The sequence below is a fragment of the Schistocerca serialis genome, chromosome 3 (assembly GCF_023864345.2).
Source record: "Schistocerca serialis cubense isolate TAMUIC-IGC-003099 chromosome 3, iqSchSeri2.2, whole genome shotgun sequence".
Classification (NCBI taxonomy): Eukaryota; Metazoa; Arthropoda; class Insecta; order Orthoptera; family Acrididae; genus Schistocerca; species Schistocerca serialis.
The window spans coordinates 1,012,466,531-1,012,490,424 of record NC_064640.1 but is presented as its reverse complement, the minus strand read 5'-3'; the positions used below and the strand labels follow the sequence as shown (position 1 = coordinate 1,012,490,424).

General features: G+C 40.1%; 1 protein-coding gene across 1 annotated transcript in view; it reads right to left on the bottom strand.

Moving 5' to 3' along the window:
- The window catches only part of LOC126471365 (protein piccolo-like), a 94,452-nt gene extending 71,293 nt beyond the window's left edge, over positions 1-23,159 (bottom strand). Inside the window, exons 1-3 of the mRNA XM_050099486.1 lie at positions 23,088-23,159; positions 22,604-22,683; positions 19,372-19,552 (exon numbers count right to left, since the gene is read on the bottom strand). Coding sequence (XP_049955443.1) covers positions 19,372-19,552; positions 22,604-22,683; positions 23,088-23,159 — 333 coding nt within the window. The remainder of the gene's footprint in view (positions 1-19,371; positions 19,553-22,603; positions 22,684-23,087) is intronic.
- Positions 23,160-23,894: the final 735 nt, after the last annotated feature.

The following is a 23,894-nucleotide window of genomic DNA, read 5'->3' as shown; positions in this document are numbered from 1 at the left end:
TAAAGACTACAAATTCTGGTGGAACAACATAGTCAAGGATCAGTTTTCAGGATGGCTTATTTGTGCACTTTCCTTTGGGATTCAGAATCTTTTTTCTGTTTTCTAATTACTGGGCTTAGGCCTACCGTGTTGTCACGAAATTAGTGTTATATAATGCTTCTCTATACTCGAGTTTTTTTGCTGTAGTTCCAATGCTTACATTTAGCTTTTTCAGACGGCATATTTATTATTTCACCCTCTTCAGGCTATATTACTTTCCATTCAATCTGATAATTTCACTGGCAACAATTATCATCCTGCTGAATATTACAGACTTCAGTCTATTTAAATACAGACCATCTTTTCATAGGCAGTTTTCATTTAGAAATTTGCTTTGGTCTGTGGTAATATCTCAGGACTATCAAATTGTTTACCTTGCAGGTACATTTATTACTTGCTGACCTCCTTTTCATGATGCCACTAAATTTGAGGCTAGATACTGTACAGACACTTGTAGCTAAACAAATCAGGTTTCTTTTCTTGTTACTGGTTTCTTATTCACTCATGCTTTTTATGAATTTTGTCCCAGTGTCTACAGACACATCTCTCTATTTACACTTGTGATCAGAATCAGGTCCTGCAGTAGCTAGTACTGTATTTTACATATTTGTAGCAGGGACAGAATTTGGTACTACTGGAGTTCTAGAAGATGTTCCTTTGCTACCTTCTTGACATCTGGGCAAGAACAGCACTCAGTCTGCTGGTATCACAAAAGATTTGAGGTCCAGGAACACAACTGCACATCCTCTTGCACATACCCAAATGCCTGCAATGGCCAGAAATAAGTGCTGCCTCCAATTGCCAAGCATCATTTCAGCACCTTTTTAACTGTGATTGGAAGTCCGTTACAGATTTCTAGTGGATACCGGGTTATATATATATGTCTGTCTTTCCCTGTAGACTGCTTTGTTGTTGTAGACCATCAACCTTCTTCCACCTGTCCCCTGTGAACAGCTCTTCAGTACCAACTTCTAGCACAAACCATATGGAATTAGACTTCGGGTTGTGATGAGGATTCATGTGTAATTTTAAAAACATGTATATCACTTAGCCCATCATCAATGCTGATCTGTTGATATATTACCACCTGCTACTGGATATGGTGAATGTGCAGATGGTGGATGGCATAACCAGCCTGGCTACTTTGGGTTTCCATCGCTGTGCAGTGGTGCAGTCAGCCAAAGTTGTGCAGGCAGATAGCTGGGGAGCATGCATGCCTACTACAGCAGTTTATGCCCTTAACATGAACCCCAGGAGTGCCAGAAGGGGTATGTCATTATACTGTACATCATATACCATACCACACCACAGACCATACCACACATACTGTACATCATATACCATACCACACCACAGACCACCACATACCATACCACAGATAGCCTACCAGTTTCTTGTTGACCACAATGCCTGGCCCCAGATCAGTTAGTGATCACAAAGGCAGAATTTAATGCAATCCAGGTAGAGAGAAATATAGAGCTAATCAGTAGTCCATGGTCCTGTCCCTTACATCTGGTGCCAAAGAAAGATGGTTTATGGCATCTGTGTGGGGATTATGTGTCCTCAATGCCCAGATGGTGCTGGATCAGTATCCCATTTCTCTGTTGTGCAATTACAAGTACACATTATGTTGTGGCAACTTCTAGTGTACTAGACTGTGTTAACGTGTATACACAGATAGCAGTAGTGGCAGAAGTAATTCCAAAAACCACAATCGTCACCATATTTGGATTGTTTGAGAGTCTGTATATGACATTTGGCTTGGAAAATGACATACAAACATGACAGCAGTTTATCAATGAGGTACTACGAGGACTATCCTTCTGGCTGACATTTTTTGATGACATTCTCATCTTCTAGTCAACTGCAGAACAACAAGATCAACAGCTGATGCAAGTCTTGGAATGGTTAAATAAACATGGTATGGTACTGTACACAGCCAAATATGTTTTTGGACAGTCATAGAATGAAATTTTAGGGCACCAAATTTCGTCCAAAGGTTGACTTCCTCTGCCTGAAAATGTGGAAGCCATTTTATAGATCGTGTGCCCATGCACTGTTAGGGAGTTACAATGCTTTCTTGGCATTCTGAACTTCTATCACTGACATCTCCAAAGCTCAGTGGCATTACAATAACCTCTTACCACAGTACTCATCAGCCTGAAAGTCAAGGAAACTTTGCCTATCCACTGGACTGATGCCATAAGTCTGGCCTTTAAAGCTAGAAAGTGTAGCATGGTTGATGCAGCACTCCCCACTCATTCAGAATTAGAAGTACTTCTCACAATAGTAGTTGATGCAAGTCAAATAGTAGTCAGGACCACTCAGCAATAGTTCCATGGGGGCATGTGGCAACCTTTGGCCTTCTACTCCCATAACCTGTCATCATCTCAGCAGAAATGGAGTCCCATAACCTGTCATCATCTCAGCAGAAATGGAGCACTTAGTATCAGGAACTCGTCACGATATATGAGGCAATAAAATACTTCCACTCTCAACTGGAAGCAAGAGAGATCACAAGCCACTGACATACTGAAACTTCCTGGCAGATTAAAACTGTGTGCCCGACTGAGACCCGAACTCATTTCAGCAGGACTACAACAACTGCTCACTTTGTCAGCATAACCAACTCATTTTCATATAGCAATTCAGCACAAGCATCAGGCACTTATTGAATATTGACAACTTGGTGGTTCCTTGCCTGTCTCTTATCTATGGCACTTCAAACAGCTCAACCACTGTGGATTTTGACCAACTCACAGAGGCACAGAAATCTGATCAAAAGCTTCTAAACTACCTAAGTGATCTGTCAACAGTGCAAAAACTGAGGTTAGTCGATGCACCCAGCACTGATGCCAAACATAATGCGATATCTCGGCGGGAAACTGAAGACCATTCTTGCCAGTAGTGTTTCACTAGCCCACCTTTGACAGCCTGCACAACTTAAGTCATCCTGGCATTAAGTCAACAGTTTGTTTAGTCCCCCACCACTTTGTGTAGCCAACAATAGAAAAAGAATGTTGTGAATGGAACCAAACATGTCTCAGACGTCAATGGAGCAAGAACAACTATTAAGTAAGCGTACCAATTGGGAACTTTCAGATTACTGATATGCTATTTGCACACGTACACATTGACATCATGGGTTCACTACCTTCTTCCGATGGATGACAATATATCCTTACCGTAACTGATCATCTTACATACTGGCCTGAGCAACGCTGGTGGATAACATGTCTGCAAAAGCATTGATGTCTGTCTTCACATCAATTTGGATTTCTCACTTTGGTGCCCATTGCTCATAACGACAGACGACAGTCACCAATTTGAGTTGGACCTGTTCTCCAAATTAATGAAACCATGGGATTACCAGTTACCCTCTGGCCAGTAATGGTATGATTGAATGCTGGCATCACTCACTCAAAGTGGCAATCATGAGCCAACATTCAGATTGGATGACAGCATTACTGATGTTATTGCTGGGTCTCCAGATAACATGTAAATCAGATTTAGATGTATCATCAGCAAGACTTGTTTATGCCAAAACCCTACACCTACCCTGAGAGCTTGAAGAAGCACAGCTGTTGCAGTTACCCAGTCTCAATCACAGCAACTTCGTATTTCAACTGAGGGAAAATGTCACTTACACTGAGCTTCAAGGTATGGCACCCCTTCTATCTATGTGCATTGGGACCTACCAACAAGCAACCGTGTCGTGCTATGCACAGATGGTGTCAGACCTCAGCTGCAGCCACAGTACACCTGCCTTCACAGGGTGTTGCAATGAGGAAAATGCCCCATTGAGATATTGGTAAACAACAAGCCTACTACAGTCTCCATAGACAGGATAAACCTACTGTACATTCAACATGACAATTGACTGTCTGATGGCCCATGACCCCAGCCATCAGTATCAGCACTAACACCAGCATCAACATCATCACCAGCCATCACAGGACTATTGTTGATATGCACAATGAGATCTGGATGGCGAGTACACTTTCCAGTGAGCTCTCTGGAGGGCACTGAGGGGCTGATGTAGCAGCCAAGCTTCAGTTTCTCTCACAATGCAGTGCAGTGCAGTGTTAAATTGTGTCATGTCCACATGAATGGACAAGCATCATTATGGTGCTGCTATCAGTAAGCTTTCTGTTGTGGACTGGCAAGACAGCCAATCCACTAGGAGGAAGCCGAAAGGCACACGTTTAAACTCACGCAGGCTGGCGTGAGGTCTGGAACAGGTAAAGTAATTGAGACTAGCTTCTTGAATACATAACTTTAATCCATAATTGGTGAACATCGGTCTGACGGTACATGCATCACAAGATAAATAGCAAATGATAATGGCGCCTTGCTAGGTCGTAGCAAATTACGTAGCTGAAGGCTATGCTAACTATCGTCTTGGCAAATGAGAGCGTAATTTGTCAGTGAACTATCGCTAGCAAAGTCGGCTGTACAACTGGGACGAGTGCTAGGAAGTCTCTCTAGACCTGCCGTGTGGCGGCGCTCGGTCTGCAATCACTGATAGTGGCGACACGCGGGTCCGACATATACTAACGGACCGCGGCCGATTTAAAGGCTACCACCTAGCAAGTGTGGTGTAAGATAGGTGTTCAAAATGGTTCGAATGGCTCTGAGCACTATGGGACTTAACATCTGAGGTCATCAGTCCCCTAGAACTCAGAACGACTTAAACCTAACTAACCTAAGGACACTTTCCATGCCAGCCATCAATGGTGCTGATATTTTCACATAGAAGAAGGTGTAAGTAGATGAATGATGAACACTAACTTCCCTTAATGAAGGTTTATTCAGCACTTACACATACAACTGGCCAGAACACATACAGTATATATACAGCTACAGAACAGTACAGCACAATGATTCTTGCCATTTGTAGATACTTCTAGAATGTACTCAAGCCGAATGTAGAAATTAAAATGTTACAGTTCATGTGAATTTTGACCTCACGACCCTCGACACAACAGTCTAGTATCATAACCAGTACACTATGGGACCTGTGCTACTCAGGTTCTTCCTCCTTAACTCAGGGTTACATCCTCCTAGTCCGGGAACGATTCATCAGTCCTGCATACTCCGACTCCCAATGATTGATGTTTGCCCTGGTGGTGATCTTCTTAGAACTTCCCTTGCCGCTATGTTCTTCATCGTCTTTCTGCTTGTTGCCTTTCAGTGAAGCTTCGAATTTACTCTGGGTTGCAGGGTCATTATAGGGCTTCATTCAAAGGATCTGGACCGTATCTCTGATCTTTTGTCATCTGGTGTCAGGGTCAAAATCTTCAACTTCATAAGTGACTTCAGACAACTGTCTTAGCTGGTTGCAGTGGCCGAGCAGTTTTAGGCACTTCAGCCTGGAACTGTGTGACCGCTACGGTCGCAGGTTTGAATCCTCCTTCGGGCATGGATGTGTGTGATGTCCTTAGGTTAGTTAGGTTTAAGTCGTTCTGAGTTCTAGGGGACTGATGACCTCAGATGTTAAGTCCCATAGTGCTCAGAGCCATTCGAACCATTTTGAACACCTATCTTACAACCTTGTAAGGTCTAAAATAACGCCTGAGGAGCTCCTCAGAGAGACCAACCTTCCGAACAGGAGTAAAGATCCAGTCAAGGTCAACAGACTGGTAAACAACAGGGTGGTGGCCACCACCCTGCAGTGTGCGGAGTCGAACTAACTGCTGAGTTTACTCAGCTTTGGTTAACCCCTGGCCAATGTACCATATTTACTCGAATCTAACTCGTACTTTTTTTCCGGTTTTTGTAATCCAAAAAACCGCCTGCGGCTTAGAATCGAGTGCAAAACAAGCGGAAGTTCTGAAAAATGTCGATAGGTGCCGCCACAACTAACTTCTGCCATGGAATACACAAGCATGCTTTGTAGGCACAAAGATAAATACTGGCGCTAAAACCTCTGCGTCAGTAAATAAATTTAAAAAAAAGTGGAAGACGAGCTTTTTTTCTCCGCCCCGAGTTTCGACCACTGCATTTTCATACATTATCCAACGAAGTAAATACAAATTCCGCACTGCTCATGTTCGAATGTAGCAGAATTTCAATGTACTACGAAAATTCGACTGGCAAGACTGTTTGGGATGTTTGTCAATATGGTCAACTCTACCTGTGAGAAGAGATGGTTGCTAATAGGAACCTAATGAAATGTGAATCACATGCAGGTACGTTGTCCAAGACGCGACGCACACTAGCGACTGCGACGGGTCGCTACGTGACGTCAGAAGTTGCCTGCTGGCGCATGCGCAGTTCGAGTTTGGGATGCGACGTGCGACTGTTGCGGCAGCTGCCGCAGCACTGCACCAGTGAGCAGTGTTGCTATGGAAGTCGGTCGACACAAAGACGTACGGCTGCCAGAAAGATATAGAGCCAGTCAAGGGAAACTGAAATGAGCCACTCACAGGATGTGATGCTCTGTGAGCTGGTCTCGCAACATCCTTGCCTTTACGATTTGAAGAACCCTAAATATAGCGACACTTTGTTCAGAGACAGAATTTGGGAAGAAATTGGTGCACAGTTGACACTGGCAGGTGAGTGAAATATATATTATTTTCCCATTAATGCAAATTTTTCAGTCCTGTTATGAAAATCAGTATAATCCATGCAGATGTAGAATTAGAATGATGAAAATGAACTTGCAGGTCAGTTTTCATATTACTCTTTTTGTGTGACGATAAAAATTGAAAACGGCAAGTACATTATAAAATGAACAATCTAAAGTACAACGAGAAAGTTACATTTCACAATACCTTCACTTTGAAAGTAAACGGTAGATTGGTGTCCTGATGATACCTTCCAGTTGTGAAAAACCACCACCAGATTGTTGTACAGCTTTCTGTAATCAATAGGTGTTCGTCTTTGAGGAAGGCGCGACGCTCCCGGAGATATATGAGCCCAAATCTCGGAAACGGAGATCGATATCATTCTGATCTCAACTTTAAAAATAATTTCGATATGTTAGCTTCTTTTCATCGGCAACGATGTACGACCTAACGTGAACCATACGCAAAGTAGCCAGCGACCACATTTTTCACTGTACACCATTCAAATTTTATGCAGTAGGTCACTTGTAAATTAAGTATGGGAATAACTGACGAATATCGGAAAAATAGACACCTTATTATCAAGCTGTGATGTGAAACTGTAAGATACGCAAACGTCAATTTTTTGTGCCTTTTACTTTCCTCACAATCGATAGAGAAGTAATATACAGCGAAAAAACACGCAAAACCGGAAGAGATACTTTTCAATTTTTTAAAGTAAAAGGAGAATCTGTATCGAAAAACTAACTCTGGGAGCCGATGTAACTTTGTTCCATTAACATATAGTATTTTTTATAGCAAGAAAATCGGAATTCTTATTTTTCTTATGTATTTGAATCCGCCGCCGCCGACCAGAGCTTGGGAAACAGCGACGACTCCTGTCGTGTTGCGGCCTCGTCGCCGTCTGCCAGGGTGGGAAAAGAGGAGGGGGCAGCGTCGTAGTCGCAGCGACCTGTCGCGTCTTGGACAACGTAGCTGAATAGTGATACAGTCAGAAATGAAGCACGGCAACTGACTAGATTTTTAAATCTAAGATGACTCCAATTTGTGTGCAAAATTTGATGTACTAAAGAAGCGGCCGCAAAGATTTTCAAACAGAGAAAAATTTTCGCCTAACTCTCGTTCAGAACATGTTCTCTCATACGCAGTCTATTATTTGGTTCTTGTTGATCATTATCAAAGAAAGCAGCAGTCTAAGTAACAACAAATAGCAGTCTCTTGCCATTGTTTCGCTAATGAGACAATTCCTCCTTTTTTTTTTTTTTTGCGGCGGTAGCGCACACAAAAGAAAGCCATGCCGTGAGCGGCGACAGGCCATAAACACTCACTATCAGAATGTGACAAACAATTCATGACACAGTACAGTAATGCATTTTCAGCTTAGAGTGACATAAACACCTATAACAAAGAATACGGCACTTATCAGATCAAAGCAAAATAAGCAATCGATTCAAACCAGCCGAAGCACGTGAAAAAGGAAGGGTACCGGTATGAATACGGACGGAGGGCCTGACGCATAGCAATGGCTACCTGGTAAAGCTTAACTGCTAAGCTTACTACTCGAACGAAACTACTGTAGCTGTATCGTCATTCATTCAACCTAAATCGTGTCTCATATTACAATGGACCAACTTTGTTTCGATTTGGAGGTGCGGCCTAAAACTTTTCTCTCCCCTTGAATTTCGATTCTCAAATTTCAGGTGTGGCTCAGATTCGGAAATTTTTTTTTTCCTTTATTTCGAGTCTCATTTTTCAGGTGCGGCTTAGATTCGAGTGCGGCTTAGATTCGAGTAAATACGGTAGTTGTCCACATCATCAGGATGTAATGGAAGCACAGTGTATATCATCATAGTTGTCTCACACCCATGCACCAGGATGAATGGCGTAAATCCTGTGGTGTTTTGTTTGGCGGTTTTGTAGGCAACCATCACGAGAGATAGCACCTCATCCCAGTTTCTCTGCTCAACACTGACGAACGTTGACAGCTTGTCGGCCAAGGACTTATTAAGGCGTTCAGTAAGCCCATTAGGTTGTGGATAGTAGGCAGTGGGACACATAGTGACAGATACCCCTAAATAAACCTGGCCAGAAAAATCTCTTGCAGATCGTATTGTATGTCTTAATAAATCCGAAATGTCTGGTCTCTGGTGTGTCATGGAATTTATATAGAAGATCTAAGAGAATGGCCTTCGATAGAGGTAATGTCAAAATTAGCATATGGCCCAGATCACAGAAAAACATTCTCTTTCTGTAGTTGAGTTGTTTCTCTCGGCTGTTGTAAGTGTCCTAGAAACATAAGCTATAACCTTCTCTTTTCCATCCGAAATCTGCACCAGAAAAGCACCAATCCCATACCCACTGGCATTTGTGTGTAGTTCTGTAGGTGCTCTTGCATCATACACACCAAGTACAGGGTCAGTCATCACAGCCTTTCACAGTACATCAAAAGAATCTTGTTGAGCACCATCCCGGATAAATTTAGCATCGGCTTTTAACAACTCTTGGAGTGGCCTGGCTTTGATACAAAAGTCTTTGATAAAACGATGGTAATAAGAACATAATTCGGGGAAGCTTCTCACATCTCTAATACTTTCAAGAACAGGAAATTCCATTATACACTCCTGGAAATTGAAATAAGAACACTGTGAATTCATTGTCCCAGGAAGGTGAAACTTTATTGACACATTCCTGGGGTCAGATACATCACATGATCACACTGACAGAACCACAGGCACATAGACACAGGCAACAGAGCATGCACAATGTCGGCACTAGTACAGTGTATATCCATCTTTCGCAGCAATGCAGGCTGCTATTCTCCCATGGAGACGATCGTAGAGATGCTGGATGTAGTCCTGTGGAACGGCTTGCCATGCCATTTCCACCTGGCGCCTCAGTTGGACCAGCGTTCGTGCTGGACGTGCAGACCGCGTGAGACGACGCTTCATCCAGTCCCAAACATGCGCAATGGGGGACAGATCCGGAGATCTTGCTGGCCAGGGTAGTTGACTTACACCTTCTAGAGCACGTTGGGTGGCACGGGATACATGCGGACGTGCATTGTCCTGTTGGAACAGCAAGTTCCCTTGCCGGTCTAGGAATGGTAGAACGATGGGTTCGATGACGGTTTGGATGTACCGTGCACTATTCAGTGTCCCCTCGACGATCACCAGTGGTGTACGGCCAGTGTAGGAGATCGCTCCCCACACAATGATGCCGGGTGTTGGCCCTGTGTGCCTCGGTCGTATGCAGTCCTGATTGTGGCGCTCACCTGCACGGCGCCAAACACGCATACGACCATCATTGGCACCAAGGCAGAAGCGACTCTCATCGCTGAAGACGACACGTCTCCATTCGTCCCTCCATTCACGCCTGTCGCGACAACACTGGAGGCGGGCTGCACGATGTTGGGGCGTGAGCGGAAGACGGCCTAACGGTGTGCGGGACCGTAGCCCAGCTTCATGGAGACGGTTGCGAATGGTCCTCGCCGATACCCCAGGAGCAACAGTGTCCCTAATTTGCTGGGAAGTGGCGGTGCGGTCCCCTACGGCACTGGGTAGGATCCTACGGTCTTGGCGTGCATCCGTGCGTCGCTGCGGTCCGGTCCCAGGTCGACGGGCACGTGCACCTTCCACCGACCACTGGCGACAACATCGATGTACTGTGGAGACCTCACGCCCCACGTGTTGAGCAATTCGGCGGTACGTCCACCCGGCCTCCCGCATGCCCACTATACGCCCTCGCTCAAAGTCCGTCAACTGCAAATACGGTTCACGTCCACGCTGTCGCGGCATGCTACCAGTGTTAAAGACTGCAATGGAGCTCCGTATGCCACGGTAAACTGGCTGACACTGACGGCGGCGGTGCACAAATGCTGCGCAGCTAGCGCCATTCGACGGCCAACACCGCGGTTCCTGGTGTGTCCGCTGTGCCGTGCGTGTGATCATTGCTTGTACAGCCCTCTCGCAGTGTCCGGAGCAAGTGTGGTGGGTCTGACACACCGGAGTCAGTGTGTTCTTTTTTCCATTTCCAGGAGTGTAGATCTCACCTTTTCTGGGTCTGGCCACACACCTTCGTTTGTCACAAGGTGTCCAAGTATTTAGATTTCTTTTGCTCCAAACAGACACTTTCTTGGATTAAGTTGCAGTCCACCTTGTTGGAGACACTTAGAAAAGCCCTCAGTCTTTTTACCTGTTCATCAAATGTCTCTGAGAACACTATAATGTCATCTAAATAAGAAAGACACATCATCCACTTCAGGTGACTTAGAAGATTATCCATCATCCGTTCAAAAGTTGCTGGTGCATTACACAAACCAAACGGCATTACCTTAAACTCATACAGTTCCTCAGGGGTGATGAGTGCAGTTTTCTCATGATGAGCCTCATCTACTTTGATTTGCCTGTATCCTGAGTACATGTCCATGGTTGAGAAGAACTTAGCCCCCTTCAGAAAATCTAGTGTATCGTAAATTTGTGGAAGAGGCTAAACTTCCTTTTTAGTTATCTTATTAAGCTTCCTGTAATGAACACAAAAGTGCCAACTGCCATCCTTCTTCCTGATGAGGACCACTGGTGATGACCATGGGCTCTGCAAAGGCTGAATGATGTCATTCTTCATCATTTTCTCTACCTCATCGCGAATTATCCGACGTTCTGTTGCTGTCACACGGTATGCTCTCTGGCTAATTCGTTGACGGTGTCCAGTGTTAATTAGGTGCTTCACCATTGATTTGTCTAATTTGCTCTTTGCCTGTCCATTGAAGCATTCAGAGAACTCTTGAAGAATGGTAGGTAGCTTCTTCTGTTGTTCCTTAGTGTGATCTGTTGATAGGCGAGCTAGAAGATCTTGTCTTGTAGTGGTAGCGCCAGTTTCGCCCATAGACTCGGCATGGTAGGTTTCTATGATGCTCAGACGTTCTGCAATTAATGGCTCAGTGTTTGCTATGCACATGTGTCTTGGAAGGATCTGCAGTTCTTGGCGACAGTAACTATCCACAATTCACTGAATCCGTTCTTAAACGAGACGACAGATGCTGGGTTGATCAAGTTATTCTTCAGTGGTGTGCTTCTCTTACATTACACTACAAGATCCATGGGTTGATGCATGGCATGACACATGACAGTTACCTTTCTAGCACTGACTGCAGGAATGATCACTTCATCCAGCACACATAGTCTCCACACACTTGGATGCACATCTTCCTGTCCACAGTATCTCATTTCGTCTATATATCTTTAATATATATTATATCCATATATTATATCTATAATATATATTATATCTATAACATATATTATATATCTATAAGTGATTGAGAGGCTTTCAGAAGGTCCCATCCGAGAATGACATCATGACTACACTCTTGTAAGAAGATGAATTCCAAGGGCTGTGTATGACCACTTTTGCCCACACGAATGACACGTCTTCCTGTAGGTTTTACATATTTCCCATTAGCCACCTACAGCAGAGATGTTTTGTTGTTGATGAATATGGTTTTCTGCAACTGGCGACTGTACTTCTCTGAAATGACTGAATATGATGCTCCAGAGTCCACAAGAACTTGGGCTGGTCGACCATCCATGAGGATATCGACGTAGTTTTCTATCATTTTTGTAGTGATCGACGGCAGAGGATTTTTCTCTTTGGCGGCCTCACCTCCAAGGAACGTCGCACCCTTTAGTTTTCCAGGTTGTGGCGGCTAGGCGACCAGCTGGAGCTTCTAAACGGTAATGGAGACCTTGATCAGTGTGTCAGGGAGCGTCCTCTCCACTGGCTAGCTTGCAGCATTGGTGACCTACGTTGTCCTGCACACACATCTTCGTTGTCCCAGAGTTGGTATCAGCGAAGATCGGTCTACTGTCTTCTGGCGTGGACATCATCAAATATCCGAAGCCTTTCTCAATAATAGAGAATCGCATGTCCCAGTTGTCTGCAATGGAAACATACTGGTTGGTTATTCTGGTTCCTCCAGATGTCAGGCTTCCTTGGTGCCCGAACAGGTTCCTCATGCAACATTGTAGGAATGTATATTTGCCTGGGTCTCGACTTTTTTATGGTTTTAAATGTAAATGAAGAATGAGAGATTGGGTTCAGTGTCTGTTCCGCTTCCTCCCTTACAACCTCTTGAAGCATCTCGGTTTTTTGCTCACTGTACAATCCAAGTGCCTTCTGAACTTCCTCTCTCACTATCTGACAAAGAACACTTGTGAAATCAGTTTCTTCCTCCATCACAGACATCGGTACGATGTTTGGAAGCCATTCAGACTTCTTGCGCATAATTCTTTTTTATGCATTGTCTCCGTATACTGGCACCATTTTATGAAGTCGTCTGCTGTCGAAACCTCCTTCAGGAGTAGGGTTTGATAGATGTCCTCAGCGACACCCTTCATGAGATGTGCAATCTTATCTTCCTCCTTCATTCTAGGATTGACTATTTTAAACAGCTCCAAGAAATCTTGAATGTAGGATGCTGTAGTTTCTTCTGGACGCTGTGCCCTGCACTTTAATTTGCCTTCAGCCTTGTACTTCTGTCGTTCCAATAACCAGCGTCTCCACCAGAATAATGTCACGTAGAAGAAGGTGTAAGTAGATGAATGATGAACACTAACTTTACTTAACAAAGGTTTATTCAACACTTGCTCATAGAAGGGCACGGAGCAAACTGTCTCCGGCCAGAACACGTACGGTATATATACAGCTACAGAACATTCCAGTACACTGATTCTTGACATTTGTGGATACTTTTAGAATGTACTCAAACTGAATACAGAAATTAAAATTTTACAGTTCAGGTGAGTCTTAAACTCACGACTCTCTATGCAGTAGTCTAGTATCATAACCAGTAAACTATGGTAACTATGCTACACAGCTTCTTCTGCAACAATATCATTGGTGAATTATTCCAAGCTGTCAGAGACTTATTATTTTTATATGTTTTCTTGTGTTGTTATGACCTCAGTGACAATAAATTGTTTTTAGTTAAGATACATTGTATTTTTACAAAGATAGTGCACATCAAGCCACAAGCTTGCTTTGTCTTTGTGGACAATTCAATTCCTTAGGTGCACGCAATAAGGAGACAGTTCATGCATACAGTAATAAGTCACTTTGTGCACCTACAGGCAAGATGATGAATCAGTTGATGATGAATCTAGCATATGACCATATATTTTTAAACATATGTTGAACAGTTGCTTTTTAATTTTAGGCTGCAGATAAATTTTGGTTCAGTGACACTTTCCAATAGCAAATTGCTTGTTTCGAAAATTCATTTTAATTACATGCATAGCGGCAGCAATGTCTTTCCTTTTACTGTATCTAAAAAGTTTCATTTATACCAATTCATACATTCTTGGCTTGCTGGGTTTTGCTTAAATACATTGCAGGCCATTAGTTCCATATGTTAAAGTTTAGGATCCTCTATGCCTGAATAATGTAGAGGCTAAATGTTTGGGACACCTTTTCCACAGTCCTGCATGTTCTACATCATACTGGGATTTGTGAAACATGATGTGTGAATGAGAGATTAATTGAAGGCCAGTGGTGTTATCGACATGATCCATGACATCTCGATTCTGATGCCTCAAAGTTACCTGTATTCAGACTTGACATATTCCACATTTTTGCAGTTTTGACATAGATTGTCACCAATGTGCAAACCTTTATTCCTCTCCCTTGTTTGCAGAATGAATCACAAGGGAAAAAATTCTGTCTGCCTCACATGTTCAGATTTACTCGTCTTCAGCAGAAGAGGCATTTCAAATGTGTATGACAGAGAATTAAAGAGGTAAGGATGCTGAAATGCTAGTTTCTTTCTCTGCAGGAACCATGACCAGTTTCAGATTTTTACATTCACAAGTTATGCAGTATATGGCACAGTTGCATTTTCTTTCCTGCTTTGGTTTGCACCTGTTACAGCCTACTGGAAAGTGTTACAAGAGTGGCCGAGTGGTTTTAGACGCTAAAGTCTGGAACCGCGCGACCGCTATGGTCGCAGGTTCGAATCCTGTCTCGGGCATGGATGTGTGTGATGTCCTTAGGTTAGTTAGGTTTAAGTAGTTCTAAGTTCTGGGGGACTGATGACCATGGCTGTTAAGTCCCACAGTGCTCAGAACAATTTGAACAAAAGTGTTACAATGTATATACTTGATTATATTAATACAGTGGGTAACTATGTAGTATTTTGGTGTGAAATACATTAGTAATGCATATGGAAGCTATGATTGTAAAATGAGCTTTGAGCCAGTATATTTGAAGAATCATGTAACAAATGGAGGACTACAGAGTTAAAAAATGTGAGTGCACCAAAAGAGCAAAAGACAAGTTGATAGTTATTAACAGTGCCTTGCGCTGTATTACATGTGAATGTAGTTATCTGAAGACAGAAAAAAAGTAGTTTCATAAAATAATGGCTTATGACTGTACAATTTACCTTCAAGCAGAATTAATAATGTCAATGCAGTAAATAAAACACGCCTATTGAGTTATTATTTTCCATGAAATAAATACTTCTGGAAACCTTCCTCCCCCATCCTACAAATGTGGACATTATTTGGGCATTATAGTCACTGATCTCCCTCACAAATATTCTCCCAGCTGCTCCCCCATGAACCCAACTCATTACCTGTCAACATAGCATATTTTCATGAAGACATTATTGGATAAAATCCTCTCAGTTTCTTTGTTACATGTTGTTTGAATAATATATTTAGCATTTATATCCATCACTAGATTAGTTGAATTGTACAGCTGCTTGCAATGACAAGGGAATCACAGATCTTTTATTGTTGTTTCAATTTATTTGCTGTGTCACAGGAAGGTTAAATTGTGCATGGTTGAAATAAATTTTAATAACTGTATGACATTTATGAGTGACACATTCCTGAGCAGTTGTTAATGATGAGTTTAAAAAAGGGATAAATCTTTGCAGAAGATCCATGTGAGGATGCTGACATTGACTGTAGCCACAAATACAGAGTATGTACACTTGATTTCCCAGTAACAATACATAGGGACACATGTGAATACAACCAAAGCTCAGCATGAACTGCTGCAAAGATAGTCCTGCACCAAAGAGCTGCTCTGCTGACCAGAAAGTTTTCTTATATTAACCAATGAAACTGATACTGGGTTACCACAAATATATTGTGTAGCTGGCTTTTGCCAATAAGTCTCTTTACTTTACGAGCTGTGTACTAGTAGTTTAAAAAAGTACAACACACATCCCCCTTACTGCACATTTTTGTACATTTAATATTGATTGTCTAAATGTCAAAGTGTTACAGAATATAATTCCTAAGGACATCAGTGAATGAAACAATTCCAATGTAGCCCTGTGCCAATGATAATTATTACTTGTAGTGCAAAAGGTACAGGACTTACCCGTGTTGAACATTCATAATATGTGGTTTTCTATTCATAATCTTATTAGAATGCACACTAAAACACATTGAACACCATGTTATACTTATAACCTCTCCCCTGCTCAATTATTATAAACAAATTTACATATTGCTTGGTAAAATTCTTATGTAATATGTTTCTAGATAATTTCCTAATAAATTTTGAGGAAATTTCATTCTCCCTATCTTCCACTTATGTCTCTTTGATAGATTTGAGTATGATACTTTTTTCATTGTGCATTTCATTTTAATTTAATTAACTGGTATCCTATATCCTACATTATCTAGAGAAGCAAAATATAAGGGGCAAGTCAATAAAAAAACAAACCCTCAGTTTATGCAAACAGCAATAGCCTATCAACTGAATATGAGGTAAACCATTTACCATTTGTACATACTATGCAATAAGAATAATTTTCATTGCATGAATTTTGTGATTTGTGTAACTAGCTGCCTTAGATCGAAAGTAGAAAAGCCTGGTAAGTGGTATTTTGTCATGTACATGTTTCATTATATATTCTAGATTTTTATGTATGACATGCTAGAGCAAAAGATTTAGTAGATACCAAAGAGTAAGAGCTCAGTATTGTATTCCTACAGAATAATTTTTCATGAAGACATTATTGGATAAAATCCTCTCAGTTTCTTTGTTACATGTTGTTTGAATAATATATTTAGCATTTATATCACTAGATTAGTTGAATTGTACAGCTGCTTGCTACATTCTATGTTAGTTTCTTTTATTAGAATGATTTCCCTGCTGCCATATTGGTGCCTTGTAGTTATGACACAACACAGTGGTACCTGCCATAGAAGCGAATAGCTGATACTGAGTTTGAAGCATAACAGATGAATTAAATTGTATGATTTATTTCAGTGGGTAGCAAAGTTGGTATTAAATTCACTGAAGCACCAAAGAACCTGGTATAGGCATGTGTATTCAAATATAGAGATGTGTAAATAGGCAGAATACGGTGATGTGGTCAGCAAATCCAAAAGATACATAGCAGAATTTCTGTGAAGTTGGGAAGGTATGAGATAAGGTACTAGTGGAAGTAAAGCTGTGAGGGTTGCTCATGAGTCATTTTTGGCTAGTTCAATCAGTAGAGCACTTTCTGCTGAAAGGCAAGGGACCCAAGTTTGAATACCAGTCAGTCACTCAGTTTTAATCTGCCATGAAATTTCAAATCAGTGCACAATCTACTGCAGAGTGAAAATTCATTCCAATAACAATATGCCCAGGCTTTGTCTTCTCAATATCTTTTCTTTCAGAAGTGCTAGTGCTGAAAGCTATGCAGGAAAACTTTGTGAAATTTGAAAGACAGGGGATGACCTACTGGTAAAAATAAAGCTGTGAGGGTGGGTCATAAGTTGTGCTTGGATAGCTCAGTTGTTGGAGCACTTGTCCACAGGAAACATACGTTCCAGCTTGAAGTTCTGGTCAAACACACAGTCTTGATCTGCCAGTAAGTTTCATGGTTGCCATTTGTTGCCAGTGAATGTTCCATCAGTGTGACTTCACACCGTGTTGCCTCTAGTTAGCCAGAGTACATTGGAGTATGTGTCCAGTATATGTAAACTGATGTGCTATTGTGTACTGTTCATGTAAGAAGCATCTATGAACAATATGTATAAGGACATGGCCTTTTGGATAAGGTGCTGTGTGTTTTTAAATATTTTAGCTATGACAAACGTTTATAATGTGCTGAATTTTATCCAGCCAGAATCGTTTGTTTGAGGTTCAGTGGAAAATAAACATGTTTTACTACAAAAAAAGTGTAAGACCTGAAGATGACATGTAAGGCTGTTGAAATTGGTTGTCTTGAATAAACAATATTTTGTGTGATCTTGGCTTTTGAATGGTTTTTAACAACTGACACAGATCCCCCTTCAATATTCTCATAATGAGAAAACTCAATTAACTTTTTCACAAAAGTTTTTTATGAATACCTGGGTAAGAGCTCATGCTCAATGTTTTGGTGGCATATAATTACATGAGAATTCTGTACTGACAAATGTATGAGGGACAATAATCTGTCTATGTAACTGTGACATTTATAAAAATACAGTTTAAACCACTTCAACATGCTAGATCAGGCATCTGTACATCACCCTTTGCTAATTAGCCTATTTTGTCTGATATGAACAGCTGTACCAGAAGTATATAACTTACATACAAACATATGGTCAATTAAGATACAACTGCAAACAGTTCAAAAAGAAAATTCATTTGAAAAAACTATAAAATTATGAAACTGACCTTCACAAGGCAAGATTTTTTAGTACGGTCAATTGACAAAATTTAAAAATATGTGAGACTCCCATAGCTTTGGAAACTATTAAAGGTGAGAGGGACTAATCTGTTGTGAAAAAAAATGGGAGACAAAGATGAAGGATGACAGCATCAGAGAGAGGAGGAAGTCAAAGGCAGCACAATGGTAAGCACAGTGCCAGTATCACTTCAGAGGACCAACATGCAAGATGAAAACTTGTCACTTTAAACAGCTGCATCTCTGGCACACTCTTCTATATCACGATTTTTCTTAATGTGTACCATACATGTCAGAACTCCATGGTGATTCTTAGATTTACAATGATCAAACAAATGTTGTAGCATTTTGTGCCACTGTAGTTGTTAGTGTTGACTACTTATCATCAAGCTGCGTGTTTGGAAGAATTGAATTTGCAAGTACTTTGAAGTTGGGTCTGTGTGATATTTTAGAATGTGTGTTTGTATCTTCCTTTTAATATTGTATTTGCATGAGTGTCAGTATACAAAGAAAAGAAAAAGTCGAGATGGTTCTTCTCTTTGTCATGTATTGTATATATAATAATTTCATTCTGCCACAGCTGAATACACAGCATTCATGTACTGTGGGTGCAGTACATATTTTAGTTTCTGGAGGTTAAAAATTGACTTCATTTGCTTGACATTAAATAGAGAAACATGAAATGAATAAATTCCAATTCTAAGGTGGAATAGACCTATAATTACATGTATAAGAACATATCAACACTTGATCTTGTTGAGAAGTGATTTGTCTCAGGTCAGTATTTTAAGATTTAATTTTTTATGTTACCAATACATTAATTGTGTCTTGTGATAGCGTCTTTCTCACACATCTTTTGATTTATGTGAATTCTCCAGATTTGAAATAAGTCACTGATAAGTACAACTAAGAACTGTGAATAGAGTAATATACATCTCTTTTGTGCCAAAGCAAGCTATAATTTTTATTATGCACTTAATTATTTGGAGAAAGACAGTAAAAGTAGTATATCAAGTTCCACTCTTGACAAAGAATTGTATATTGGTAGCTCTTTTATAACAAAATTACTAACATGTCATTTATACTTACTTTAGTATCCTGTACTGTTCTTGAACCAGTTCTGCTCCTTTCTTTATGCATATGGACTTGTGCATTTACATGTGTTTCCTCAGGATGTTGTGGCTTTTCTGTGTGAGAAAGTGAAAGTCCCAAATAAATTGAAGAAGTTCTTTCAACTAACAAATTACTGAACTTAATTAACAGTGGATGTCTGAATTGAAGTACACTAGCAGGGAAAAATATTAGTACACTTGGAAAGATGATGTTGATCTTGATCTGATGATGGCATATACCACATAGGGATAGTAGATGCAGCATCGATGTGCATGGCTTGATTGCTGCCATAACAGAATCACTTGGAAGATGGAATGGTGCACTGTGGTCTTAAGCAATGAAAGCAGGTTTTGCATGCATGCAAGTGATGGTCTTTGCATGTAGGACGCAAATGTGATGAATGCTGTCTTGTAGAGTGCATTCATCCAAGATACACTGGTCCCACTCCAGGCCTTATGGTCTGGGATGCTGCATTTCTTGCTCACCTTTGGTGTTTCTGGAGGGGATGCGAACTAGCACTTGGTACATGCAGAATGTTGTTAGACCTGTACTTTTGTTGTTCCCACAACAGGAAGATGATGCATCATTCCGTTAGGACATTGCTGATCCACACACTGCCCTTGGAACTCAAAGTGCTCTGCAATACATGCAACAACTTCCCTGGCTAGCACAGTCTTTGGACTTGTCTCCAATCAACAACATGTAGGATATGATGGGACAAGAAATGATTCATGTGACTTGACAACCAACAACTCTTTCACAACTATGTGAACAGGTCAAGTGTACGTGGCATAATGTATCCCAGGACAATATTCACTATCTGTATTATTGCGTGGATGCCAGAGTCAGTGCTTGCATTGCCACCCATGGAGGCTACACCACATACTAACACAGGAGCTTTAGCATCAGTTGATACCTGGTACCTGAGAAACCCTTTTGCTATTGATCTGTAAATGTAATCATTTCGAGTACTCCATATACACTGCTGCAACAATAAATCTTGAGTGAATTGTAAACCTATAAAAGTGTGTACTAATTTTTTTTCTAGCAGTGTATTTACCAGTGGTTAATAAGTATTAATTAAGATTTTAATTTTTATGTTGTATAAAAATGATTATTTCATGGACACCATTATTGTTATTATTAAAGTGTGAAAATTTCCTTGTATGGTGGTAAATAGTATACAGCAATTTACTGTACATGTAAAGGAAAATGGCAACTGTATTAATATTAGGCACTTAATTGTTTTTATGTTGTGATAAATCTCTTGCTATCTCAAACACCTTTTTGTAATATTCTGCTCAAAGTTAAATCTCTGAAATTTCTTTTACTACTTGAAAACTGACAACTTCCACACACAAGAAAATGATGTAAAATACATCAGCTATAACTATTTTTCATAAAAAAATATACTTTTAATTTAAATTATATGATACTTGGTTATTACAGCAGAGTGTGAAAACTTATCTATCCATTAGAATTTTTGGAAACTTGTGCATATTGCTACTAATATACAGTGCAGTTATTTTAGTCAGTCATGCTTATGAATGAAACTCACATGCAAATATTTGTTCTATGTAAGAAATATAAGTTTATGTTGACATATAAGCTTACATGTTGCATCAACAAAATTTGTCTACATGCATTTGAATCTATATATTATTTTTAAAACATGCATCCATGTGATATGACAAAATTTGAAGCCTTATTTGACATAACTGGCAGACACTTAAAAAATCAATAAATATAATTTAAATAAGTTTCTTCTTACTTATAATAACTATAAAGATCTCATGGATGTTGTGGCTTTTCTGTGTGAGAAAGTGAAAGTCCCAAATAAATTGAAGAAGTTCTTTCAACTAACAAATTACTGAACTTGATTAACAGTGGATGTCTGAATTGAAGTACACTAGCAGAGTTTCACAATTCAAATATTTAGCTGAAACAATCTCAGAGACTGGTCTAGAAAAAACTGGAAATGAAATTCGTTGTCAAAAGATGGAGACAGCTTTTAGACTTACAAAAGACATCTACAACAAAAAATGTCTCTTGAGGTACTCTAAATTGAGACATTACAACACGGTCATAAAACCAGAGTGCCTTTATGGGGCTGAAACGCTAATTTTAAACAGAAAAAAGGACATTCAAGAAATCCAAAAAAGAGAAAGAAAAGTAATCAGAAAAATTCTAGGTCCAAAATATACTGAAGAAGGAACATACAGGCTAAGAGCAAATAGTGAAATTCAACAATACACCAGCATATATTCAGATATGAAAAAACGCAGATTAAAATTTTATGGGCATATTAAAAGAATGGATGCTACCAGACTAACTAAACAAGTAGTGGAATTCTACGAAAATCGAAGTAAAGCTAAATTTGAGACAATAAAATGGATTGCTGCTATAAAAGAGGACATGAAAGAGGCAGATATAAAACAAGATGAAATTCAAGACAGAAAATTATTTAGGCAAAAAATTCATGACTGGGTAGTTGGTCAAGCTGAAAAACCAAAGAAAACTGGAACCACATGGTCTGATGAAAGGAAAAGAGCTCATTCCGAGAGAATGAAAACAATTTGGGCAGAGAGAAAGTCTAAAAGAAAATAACTGAATGCCCCGTGATTGTACTTCGCGTGGTCCAGTAGGGCCCAAACGTGAGTAATAATAATAAAGATCTCATGGAAATGATGTCACATGTCTGGTTTTCAGTTAACTTTATTTTTGATAATAGTGTACAAAAATTATTGCTTTTTATCCTTTTGTATTCTGACTCATCAATTATTGTTCCTGAAATGCTTATAGATGAAACACAAAGAATGTGCAAACATAGTTAGGCCATAGGCACAATCCATGAGTGTGATTGTATTTAGTGAGAAACGTAATTTTTTCTTCAAGAAGAGCTATGTTTTCATGGCATAAAACTTCTGAAAAATACACAGTTATAACTTATTTGTTGCAAGGCACTGTGCATAGATAATAAATGTTTAAATGTTTGAAAACATTATTTCTGCTTTAAGAAAAGAATAATAATCGATTTCTGTCAATTAACAGCTATTTAGCATTGATGATGGAGGACAGGAATATGTTGATTACATCTACCCTGAAGAGTAGTTAGCTGTTCTGTGAGTCTAATTATGACAATAAGTTCACCTTTGCAGTTGTGGATTAAACAAATAGTGAACTGGTTTGTCAAAACATGAACTCAAACTTAATCCACAGGGTTATTATTTTTGCATGATACTCATTCATACCATTTCCACATATTTGTACTAAAAAACTTGAAAAGATCTAGGTTCATTTATAATATGGATTTACACCAAACTAATAATTTAGGCCTTCTTTAGCTGTTTGATGTCATCTTCTACATTAAAATTACATTTCTCTTTATCAGCTCTGAACATCTTACTGAAAATTTACTTTCACTTCACATGAGTGAAGTAGACCGAGTTTGCTAAAAGCAAAAGTACTTCAGTTTTCAAAATCTTTATTTATTCTATGAAATTTTCAATAGGTAAAATGATGAAGTGTTTTTTTTTATGAGGCAACCTTCATACTGTGTTCAAATGCTGTCATTTACTATCTTACAATAACAATACGCTGAAGATCATGCTTTTTGTTCGAACATTATGGATATCCTCATTTTAAGATGAAATATACAATGCTATTCACTTCTCACATAAAAGGAAAATTACTTTGCCCGGGATTTTCCTCACGTCACCCAAAATATTTACCTGTTCACCATGTAGGTGCCCTGTCTTCCTCATTATTCCTATAGTATGCTTGAAACATATGCCTATTCAATGACTGATGTACCACAAGTAAAAGCACACTAATATAACATAGCATTCCATCAACACAATAATATGATCTGTAACATCATAGCAAGAATCATAGAACAAATCTTACGCTGAACTAATATGGAAGTTATGGCAGAATGTACATAATTTCAGAGTAAAGAGGCCCAGCCACTGACTAATCAAAGCCCTGAGCCATTGAGAAAGCCCCACAAAACTAAGAATGAAAGACCTGCCCAATTTACCCATCTAGCACATCCTATTTTAGTCCTATCACAGAATTATCCTGTCCCATCAGATGCAGGGCCCCTGTGAAAGTAGCCATGCCATACACTAGCTCTGCTGCAGTTTTTGCACAGCATTTTATGTGGACATGACCACCAACCAGCTGTCCGCTAGAATGAATCATCACTGCCAAATTATGGCCAAGGGCAGAGCTGACTGCCCACTGCTGAGTAATATATGCTCAAGTTCAATGGCTGTTCCACAACCCACACGGTTTAGATCTTTCCCTGCAGCACCAGCTTTTCTGAACTATACAGATGGGAGTAATCCTGGAAACACATCCTTCACTTGTGTAATGCTCCTTGCTTCAATATCTGATAGCATTGACATGCTCTGTCCAACAGTTTCCTTCTCTTCTGTCCTGTCACCCCCTAACAATACACATTTTTATGTCATTATCATTGTGCACCACACAAATTC